Below are 11,416 nucleotides of genomic sequence, written 5' to 3'. Positions count from 1 at the left end.
ATGCTCGACATTGCAAACACCATTGTCAAACTTCCGGGCTTACAGGAAAGCAGCGCTGAATGTCCGACGTACACGTTTTCGCATTCAAAACTTCGGCCTCAACCTCGCTATTTCATGAAGAAATATTTAATGCTATAGCTTTTTCTTATTATGCATGTAGCACTTTAAAGCTATATAATTTATACTTAAAAAGATGGAAGTGATATGAATTGGAGCTGGTTCTGTTTGATAGCCAAATGACCAAAAAAAATCAGCCTGCCACTGAGAGAGTGATTTGAGTTCAAATTAGATTATTATAAATTTTCAGGATGATTTGACTTTGATATGTTGGTTCCTGCTTCTGAAGCACTTTAGCTGTTTCATTAAGGGCCTGATTAATCTGTAAATGGGCATTAAAATAAGCCCACTCAGTAGTTATAAAGTGATATGATAAAATATGTAATTCTATTTATTTTTTATTATTTAACAGTAACAAGGCTCCGTTTCCTAATAATTAACCTATTACACATCCAACCATCCTCCAAATTAATCGGGCAATATTACACTACAAATAATAATTAGAAATTACATGATAATACATTGGGTTATTGAGATGTTGATATATAACTTATTATATTTTATTTTACGTTAAGATATATTAATAAAATTTCAAATTACTTAAACAAATGCTAATAAATTTAACAATATCTTTATTTATTAATGATTCCACATTTCATAAACTTCTCTTTGCTAAAAATTAAAAAAAAAATTTAACTAATTTTTATAACAAAATAATTACAAACTGAGCAAAGTTTTACTTTGAGATTTAAAAATAAAATAATTGTTTATACAAAAGCAAGAATCATTCTTTTCACATAAATCATCTACAAAGACTAATAATTCTTATAAAAATACGTCAAATTAATGAAATATCACGTCAATAATATTTAAAATGCATGAAAAAAATGTTTTTAAAAATGTTATCACTTTCATCAAAGATGAAACATTCATACACGTGCACGGATTATTATATTAAAGGAACTTGGAACCTTATGCAGTGGTGATTGACATAACATGATTAATATACTTACGAGTGATTTACAAAGTGATATTCTATGCGAGTCCCAATGTCTAAAAATTGTACTTGTTCAAATATAAGTTGCTAACTGGCCTAGTAAAGTTGTACACAAGTTATTACTGTGGAACACAAAATAACTTTTCTTTGTACCCACGAATTATGCATGATATTATGTTATGTTCAACAGCAAATAAAAATATATCCTATTTAAAAGATGTACATAATTAATTAACATCCACAGCAATGTAAAAGAAATACAGTTTATAAAGTTGTTCAATTGTGCAGTAAAGTAGCAATTTAAATTGCACTTGAAAGTACAAAAGATCAATAATAATGTACGAATAGCCTTTTGTATTAACTTCTAACATTTCCAACTCCTGATATGTTTTACTCTAAATCCCTTCAACCATTTTATTTATATTGAAAATAGAAATTTTTTAGTCCTTCTATATCTGGAAAACAGATAAAAATCTAGACATTTCTACTAAATTTTCAAAAAATGCAAAGTTATTATACGTTGATACAATCCTTTAACTTTTCCTCAGAAAAAATACATCCCATATTTGCAGAAAATAATGTACATTAATTTCTTTGTCCTTCATTGTCATTCATTAAATGTTCCTTTAATTTTAATACTATAGAACATCACTTTTAGATGAATTATAGTTTATAATAATAGAAAATATCAACATTTTGTACACTTAAAAATCATTTTGATGAATTTATTCTTAAGTCTTCATTTATGTAAAATCTGAGGAAAGTTAAATGAATTCTTGATGAATTTTCATTAATAATAATATACTATGTCATGATACATCTACTTTTTAAAGTAAAATAATACATATCTTTGACATAATCCAACTTTAATAGTAACCATGCAATTTAAACAAGTTCTTTTTAAATGCATGAAACTGAGGTTATATTATCTATTATATTCTATATTATTTCACTTTTGATCTTTTTTTAAACGAATTATACATGCATGTGTGGTTGTTACTGCAGCATTATTAGCAGCTGAGTTAACAACACCATTGTGTTTCTTCTTATGCATCTTCAAATCACGTTCTGTTTTGAATTTTAAAGTACATTTGTCACATGCTTTGTTTTTATAATGAGTTTTTAAATGCCGCTTCAAGTGATACATTCTTTTGAATCTCATGGTACACATAGTGCACATATGGGGCTTTTCCAAGGAATGAGTTTTTTTATGTTTATTTAAACCAGCTGTTGTTTTAAACTGTTTTCCACAACTATCACAGGCTAAACTTGTTTTTCTGTTATGAATTTTCAAATGATTACTGAGGGAAACATCATTGTTAAATTTGCGGTTACAAAACTTGCAGATGAAATCTTGTAAATCTGAAAGAATTGACTCCCTCTTGGTACTATTCTCTCCAGAACCTTCATGATCAGATATACCATCCACAGTGTGTAGATCATGATGTTTTTCTAGACTATTACTATCTGGATAAGTTTGATAACAAACTTCACACATGAAAAGACATGTAGTGTCTTGCATGCCTTCTTGTAAATTAATTTTTGCTTGTTGGAGGTCATATTCATCAATTTCATTTGAATACTCCTCATCACTAGAAGGGAATTTTGAAAGTTCACTATGTTCGATGGAACTTGCATCCATGCTGTCATTTTGTAATTGGTATTGGATGTTATATGCACCATTCACATTCAGAATTTCAGTTTGTTTAAATGGTGAAAAATCTCCTGCAGAATAAAAAATTTATGAAAAAAGATTTTATTAAAAATTAAGCTATTTAAAATAACAATGTACTGTATTTCCATACATATGAGAACATGCTCTTATATATAGGGCGATAACAGCAGTATGTTCTTCAAAGTACTTAAAAACACTTGCTTATATTTAAATAACTTTTAATATCAGTAGGCTGACATTCTAAACTGCTTCAGCCATCTGCTATCAAAATAGAAAATTGTCCAATAAGACTGTTACCAACTTTTGCCAGAAAAGTTCTTCAGAATGACTCTAAGGCTAAGAATTACCCTAAACCAGTGTTTGTCAACCAGTGGGTGACATATGGAACTGTAAAAATGAAACAAAATTGTAATATACATTAAAAGAGCACTTTTTATTTAAATGGTCATTCTCAGGTTAGAAGAAATGAAAAAGAATCTAGTGTTTATTCTAAAAATAGAACACTAGTATAAATTTAAAATATACAGGTCGATCCCCCTATAAGATCATTGATTTTTCCGTTTTATCTGAATTACATGTTGTACGAGTCACTTAGATTTTACAAATATGTGAGCCGTTCACAGCCCGGCACACGTATTTGTAAAATCTAAGTGACTCGTACAACATGTAATTCAGATAAAACGGAAAAATCAATGATCTTATAGGGGGATCGACTGTATATATATATTGCTGGTTTTTTTGGTATCTGGGTATAATTACTGCTACTTTATACCAGTATTGTAGTAGGAACCTTTTTATTTAGTTGATGGAAAATCACAACAATTAATGTGTCATTAGGGGATCATCAGTGAACCCAAAACCAATTTGATGACCTATAACCTTTTTTTCTCTCCCCAGCAGCCATACTTCTAGCATATCTATACTCTACCAATACCGCTATTTATTCATTTACTTAATAACCCTTAATGTTGTTCAATTCTCATTATTTTCATATATATGTACTCTATACACATTCAATAAAATTAATAAATAAGAATGATTAGTTTAACTATTTTTCACACACACACACACAATAATAATCTGAATCAAAAATGCTTATTTTTTATTAATGTTTTTACATAATTTTATTTCAGTGATTTCCACTTTAGTAGTAAAAATGATTTTATACTAACCTTGGTAACAGTGGCGTAGCATGGGTGTCAGCCGCCTGGGGCAGAGGAAAATTTTGTCCCCCACTTATTTAGGTATCTCAATTTAAAAGACTAAAATTCAGTTTTGTCACAGAATAAGCAATAAAAATTCTGTGCTAGTGCAGTGACCTATTCAAAATAGCTCTATTGGATATTGGAGATGTATATGAGTACGAATGAATCGTACAAGCAAAAAAACAAGGTCAACGGTCAAAATGTCTCGCAGGATATCCCCAGATGAAATTACTAGTTCACCCAGACAGTGAGATCATTCCCGGACTGTCCGGATGATAGCATTATCGTAGGTGCAACGCAAATATAGGATAGAATGGTTCAAATTTTTACAACATATTATTATTATTTATTGTGAAATTTTGCCACCCCCTAAAAAATGCCACCCGGGGTGAGCCACTCCTGCCGCCCCCACTACACTACGCCACTGCTTGGTAAGATTTTATAAGGTCAATTTAGCCAAAATAAAAAATTTACATACAAGATCAATTTTAAAAGCAAAGAAACAAAATACAGTATTTCCCAAGCAATACTCTAGAGCAGGGGTCGCCAAACTTTTTTAACCGTTGACCCCCAATCACTTTCCAAAGCCTCACATTGACCCCCACCGTAAAGTTTTATTACAAGTGTATATGTATGAGCGAAAAAAAAAAAGTTGTGGGTTGTGGTCTCTGTCTAAGCAAAAAAAAAGGTTGTGACCTCTTAGCTGCATCGACCCCCCCACTGATGTTGCATCGACCCCTGGGGGGTCCATATCGACCACTTTGGCGACCACTGCTCTAGAGATACAAAATATTGTATAAAAATTAAATTTGTATGTAGTACATATATAGCAGCATTTGTAAACTATAAAAAGCTACCTGAAGTTAGAAAATCAATTTTTAGTTTTTAGTATATCTTATTCTACAGACTAAGTAGAGTATATGAAAGGGTTTTGTCGCTTAAAATGTTGCCAAACATTAGGTTTCAACACTAAATGTTTCTAGTAAAAATTAACTATTTCAATTGCATTTAGATAACTTTTTTGCTCTACAACAAAATTTACTTTTCAATTTAAGGTACAGTATCTTTTTTAGATTGTTTCACATTTACTACATTCTTCTAGATTATACTATTAATTGCAGGAAAATTAAAATGACTATAACACAAAAAAATGTCTGACTCAGTGGTAAAAACATCCTAAATTTAAGATAATATTCCTAAATTAGCAACCATACTGCTACTATATAGATAAAAACGAGGTAATTCCCCTTACTATAAATGAAAAAAAAAATCATATGACATGATCATTGACACAGCAGTGCAGTGCTCTTTCATAAGTGAAACAAGCTGGAACACATCTTTTGCTCCTTATAAATGAAGCAAAAGATATGTTTCAAAAAGACACAAATACGTGATTTTCAAGTACAAGAGAACACATTTATTTGCATGGAAATACAGTACATACATTTTGTTTCAAAATATTTTAAATTTCTGCTAACTTAATTACATTATTAATTATTAAAATAATTAACTTATTTTTATTCATTTCTAGTCATTTACCAGTTATTTTTGAAATATGTATGGGAGTGCTGAAAAGTTCATAACTTTTCCTAGAAGAAAAGAGAAATTTGATAAACTGAATATATTTTATTCAACATAATCATCCCTCAATTCTATACACTTATTACAATGTTTCTTCAATTTATTTTTTTAACTCATGCAAAAAGAACCCTTAAGTTCGTCCACAAACCATCCCTTTTCAGTTCCAATGATTGCTAATTGGAAGCAAAACTCATCTCTTTCAGCATTTAAAGATGGAAAGAGATGATAATCTGAAGATACAAGATCTAGTAAACAGATGGATGGGCAACAATTCAAACCCAAAATCCTCAATTTTTTGAATGGTTTGGAAGGCTGAGTGGACAAGAACATGTTCTTGCAGAAAGAGCAATACCTTGACTCAACTTCCCTGCCACTTTTCCTTCAAAGCCTTCCACAATGCATCCAATAGAGACATATAAGGGGCATTGATTCCCTAACCTTTTGGTAGGTAATTTACTAAGATGAGGCTTTCCTTATCTTACAACATGGAAGCCAGGATTTTTCTATATTTCTGGACATAGAACGTATTTGGTCAGTTAGACTCTCTAGATGCCATTTTTTGATTGTCCTTTGTTACGAGATCATAGCATTGAAACCATGTTTCATCCATAGTCACTAATCAGGCCACAAAATCCACAACACTAGTGTAGAATGTGCCAAAATGGCTTTGGAGGCAATCATGTGATTCACTTCTGATGTGCAATGAGAAGGGTTGGAATTCATTTTGCAGAGAACTTCCCTGTATTGAGAATGTCATGGCAGGGGCAGATCCATGGAAAGTAGAGGGTGCATAAGCACTCCCTAAAATCATAAAATTTGAAGTAGAAAAGAGTTTTCCATAGTAGAACTACAGTACAAAGAATATCAATATTGACATGAAGTGCATCCCCTAAATGAAATTCCTGGATCTGTTCCTGCATAGGAAATCTTCAATATTTCAACCAGTGGCACACCCAGAGGAAGGCCAAGGAGCCCAGGCACCCTCCAAAGAAAAAGGAAAAAACACTAGAAATTTTCCAAAAATATTTTTCTAATTAAAATTCATTTTTTTACTTATATTCTGTCGTGTCTTCTATTTCTATACTATTTACGAATTAGCAGTCACATAAGGTGGGAATTTTTTTTGAATTGGCATTAAAAAATTTTATCTATTCAACTCAGCTCCGCAAGATTAAATTCTGAATATGCCACTAATTTCAGCAATCATCTTGACTGAAAGGTGAAAGTTTTCAAGGATCATAGAGGGTGCATAACATGTCTGTCAGCCATGACAGTCTTCAAGGATGAAATCCTTGAAGACTGTCATGGCTGATTGTCATAGTTGTCCAGAACATAGCTCATCTTTACCTCAAAATGGTCACTTTGAAAATGTGTCACCCATTTCATCATCATTGTGAGGAAAGAATAGTCCTGTCTTATTCTAGGACAGCATTTTAGAGTGAATCTCCTGCATTCCTTTCCCCTGAAAGAACAAGAAATTCATGATCATAGGGCTTATCAATGTTGCTGAATTTTGGTCTTAGTGCAGCCATCATGAATTCAAATTACTGAAGTAAGCAAACTAATAGTCATAACAGACTCTTAAGGTATAGTACATGTGCTTTAACAATGACTTCTATTTTCATAGTAGGGCTTTTGCTCTTTTGTATCCTGACAGTCACAAACTTCTCAGCATTCCTTCACATTGCATGAAAATTATGCATTTTTATTCTATTTATATATATTGATGTTTCTACTGTGTTTCAAGGTTTAAAAAATAGGAAAAGTAGAACTTTCTAATAAAAAATTAATAAATTTAAAAATAGTAAAAATCATCACTTTGAGAAATATACTCAATTACAATAACATGACAAAAATGTACAGTATATTTAATTCATAAAATATTTTCTCATTAACAAGAAGAGTGTGGCATATAGTATATATTAAATTAACTCTATATTATTTATTTATTTTTTAATGTAAAAATTTCCTACCAAAAAGACTCATTCATTAGTAACCAGAATAATAATCCTGTATAAGTTATGATCTTTATTTTTCAATATCATTCACAATTAGTGAATATGTAGAAACAATTTTTAAAAAATACAAAATATTAAAAAAAATGTTAATTACAGGGTATTTACTTTGAAACACCACAAGTTTTAATTCTTAATAACTTAAACTACATATTCTTTTTATTACAAATGACTGCATCTTTTAATCCATGAATTACAAATTATATAATACATTAATATTATGCTTCTTATCCCACTATAATTATCTAAGCACTTTAAATATCTCTTTTTAGGACTTATCACACACTATTGTGAACTCACTCAGAGACTGGTGAACATTAAGTATTTATTTGTAACCATGGTATGCATTTCGGGCAAATAAGCTGTCCCTCTGAAGAGGGACAACTTATTTGCCTGAAATGTATACCAATAATTAATATGTATTGCATACATATTTGTAAAAAAGGCAAGCAGTCAGTATTTTTTAACTTTAGCATCTGATCCTTTAAATACATAGTCCAAACATTGTTTTGTTTTTTCTGTGTTTCTCTTCTGTGCATTTTTTGAAATCTTGAATATCAATCAAGTTGAAATAATAAAAAAGGGGATGCATTTACAGATTAGATCCTAAAAAGGCAAGCATCTACTTCCATAAGGCAAGAAGAACTGCAAAATTTTCTAACTTTTGATTCCTAGAGGACTGAAAAACTAGAAAATTCAGGACCCAAAAAACTTCCTAGTATATTTTCTATCTTGAAAGCATTAGATCAAATCCATCTAATGTCCAAAAATTACTCCTCAAAACTGAAATTTAATGTAAAATCAGGAAATCTCACTAAATCAGAACCTAAACTTGTTTTTGTAGTCCCAACTAATGCATCATAAAAATGAGGTAAATGTTAAATTGAAAAACATTAAAATGAGATTTCATTGTTTATTGAAATAATAATAATAATAATAATAATAAACTAAGCAAATGTTCTGCTTTTATTAGAACTAAAATTATATACAAAACCAAAATACTTTCTTTTTTTTAATTAGAAAAGTGCACCACTCCTATGGGAGTATAACACTAAGGATACATAAACAAGATAAATGATTCAAAGTAAACATAAAATTAGAAAATTCAGTTTTAGTGAAAGCTAAAAAGTAATACTAGAAATTAGAGATTATACTTTTCTTCCATATTTCTTTTCTTCCATATTTTTCTTCCATATTTTTTTCTTCCATATTTTTTGAATTTCTTCCATATTTTTTGAATATAATTGTAAAAGGTATCAAACAGTGTCTTCTGAACAGTGGACATGACCACCTGAAACCATGCATGAAGATTTCTAATTTCAGAATAAGTCTATCTTGATCATAAATTGGACAATGGTAGATCATATGGTCGATGGTATCAAGGTTTCCTGTGGAGCAAAAGCAAAAGGCAGTTTCTGCCCAGTTATACATCGCCAGGTAGCTTCTAAAATTACCATGCTCAGTAAGTAGTTGAGCAGTAGCAAATGTTAAATCTCTAAGTGGTGAAGAGAGAAACCAAAATACTTTTACAAAAGTAAACAATTTATTGAATATATTGGTCCTAAAGTTATTGTTAATTACTGTATTTTATGGCATATAGAATGTACCCCCATTTCAGTACAGAATATTTGGGAAAGTATTCAATGTATTTAATCTCATAAATCATCATGTGCCTTTAAGTACACAGTCTCATAATTTTTTAACCTGTATTCAGGTTAAAAAAGTAAAATTACTGTACTCATATTTATCAGGAAAAACGAGGAGTTTAAAAATAGTAATTCACAATTAAAGTATTCTACATGGATGCACACAAAAAGCTGTAAATAATATTTAATGTATTATTATTAAAATGTTATTGTTCAATTATAGAGATGGGTTAGGTAGAGGTTACCTGTAGCCTAATGAAGGCAATTTGGGAAATTTATTAGCCTATAGGAGATTGCAACTTCACACGATAAGACAGGATGATTATTTGAGCCTGTTTTTTTGGGACAAAAGTTGCATCTTATATGCTATAAAATACAGTAAATATCAGTAAAGATTTTCCTAATTTAATGGAAAATTGCTGTAACAGATTAGAAAAACTTAAAGCAAAAAGCTTTCCCTCAATATCTTCATTCAGACTTGATTAAATACAGTGGGTGATCGGGTAACGAACACTTTCATGAAAGATTTTTATGTTCAGACAACAAACACATGATCGGATAACGAACACCCCACAGAACAAACACAAGAAGCGACATAAAATAATGAATACCAATTGGTGTTTCCTTGTCTTCGGGCAACAATTCGAAACTTTTCGGAATGTGGGAGACATTGACATCGACACTCAAGCTGGTATATACCGATGGGATAGTATTCCTCCGAACTTTGAAACTCTCCCTTGTAATTCCAGCCTTTTATTTTTCTGACAAAACAATTCTGTTATGTATTCGCGAGACTGTCGGGTAGGCACTCGTTAAGTTTTGTGTCTGTTTTTCTTTTCAAAAGGTGAGAGTATAATAGCAAAGGTAGAGAGTGGACAGAATGGCGTGAACAGGTCTACAGTAGGCCGCAGTTCAATCTTATTTAAGAAAAATACTGTATAATCAAGATGACTCAAGCAGCTAAAGGAGTAACAAAAATCACATCTGAGAAATAAAGAACATCGAAGAGTTCATAATGGAACCTAAAACGGATCTGACAACAGAAGAACGCCAAGAAACTTGGAGAGATATGTTTTCTTCTGAAAAAGAGGATTAATGCCGATATATGTTATTAAAGATCCTTTGAAGAAGTGGGAGGATGTCAGAACAATGGTCTTAGAATGGCATCCAAACCAGGTTGAGGCTTGGGGATTTCTACAATTGCAATGCTATTAATTACTTACGAAAAATCCTGAAGAAGAGAGAAAAGCAATCGATATTAGACAGATTCTTTAACCTTTTCAAACGGAAAAAACATGACTAATAAAAATGCAAGACTGTGTATGTATGTATTTTTATTATTACATATAAATAAACGTAGTAAGAAAGTATATATTTTTTATTTTTGGGGTCTCCAGAATGAATTAATTAAATTCCCATTAAAACCTATGGTAAATCGATAATCGGTTAACAAACAATTCAGATAGCGAACAAAGTCTTGGAACTGATTACGTTCATTAACCGATCACCCACTGTACTAAAAAAAACTATTGTTAAAATTTACAAATTAAAAAACAAAAAATCAAATTTCTTTACATTAAAATTTAAAAGTTATCATTTAGTAATCACAAGTTTTTGCATTCCATATACAAATGTATAAAGGAATAACAGAGTCTAGAATATGCATTATGTATTCTTCAGTAAAAAAAAATTGATCCTGTATCATTGCTTAAAGACAAAAAGTACAACAATGAGGACAATTTCTTAAAAATCAGGATATTTCCTATGATCTTTAATCTACTTTTCTTCTAAAAACTAGGGGGAAGAAATATATATATATATCTTATATCTCAGAAGATCTCGCAACCATCCATGTTTTGTGCAGACAGTCCCCTTTTCAAGAATTCTGTCCATGTGTTTGCTCTATTTGTCATTTGTTAATTTTTTCCAATGATTCCAATTTCCATATTCTTACAGTTATTGCTTTTTGGATAAATTTTTTTCATATATACAAATCCACTAATCCTTTTTCTTGTTGTTGCTGCTGTTGATTGTTAATATTCTTCAACTGAGCATTGTAGGCTAAATACTTTTTCTTTGCTGTCAAAGAAACCAAAAGAAAAAATACGCACAACAATTTTTATGATTTTTTTAAGCAAAGGAATAATGCTTAGGAAAAAGTGTTTATGCAACTACATAAGATGAATTGGTGACCCCCACTTGGGATCTCAATTCTACACAGTCAAACCTCAGGTTTCAAA

The 11,416-nt window shown here is 30.6% G+C and overlaps 1 protein-coding gene across 1 annotated transcript in view; it reads right to left on the bottom strand.

The window, feature by feature from the left end:
- Nucleotides 1-88: 88 nt before the first annotated feature.
- The window catches only part of LOC111634346 (zinc finger and BTB domain-containing protein 14-like), a 44,607-nt gene continuing 33,279 nt past the window's right edge, over nucleotides 89-11,416 (bottom strand). Inside the window, exon 2 of the mRNA XM_023379100.1 lies at nucleotides 89-2,779. Coding sequence (XP_023234868.1) covers nucleotides 2,004-2,696 — 693 coding nt within the window. The 5' untranslated portion in view covers nucleotides 2,697-2,779 and the 3' untranslated portion in view covers nucleotides 89-2,003. The remainder of the gene's footprint in view (nucleotides 2,780-11,416) is intronic.

This window comes from Centruroides sculpturatus, unplaced genomic scaffold (assembly GCF_000671375.1).
Source record: "Centruroides sculpturatus isolate CEXI.00-Female unplaced genomic scaffold, Cexi_2.0 scaffold848, whole genome shotgun sequence".
Classification (NCBI taxonomy): Eukaryota; Metazoa; Arthropoda; class Arachnida; order Scorpiones; family Buthidae; genus Centruroides; species Centruroides sculpturatus.
Note: the sequence above shows the minus strand (reverse complement) of the source record. Positions and strands in the feature narration are given on the sequence as shown.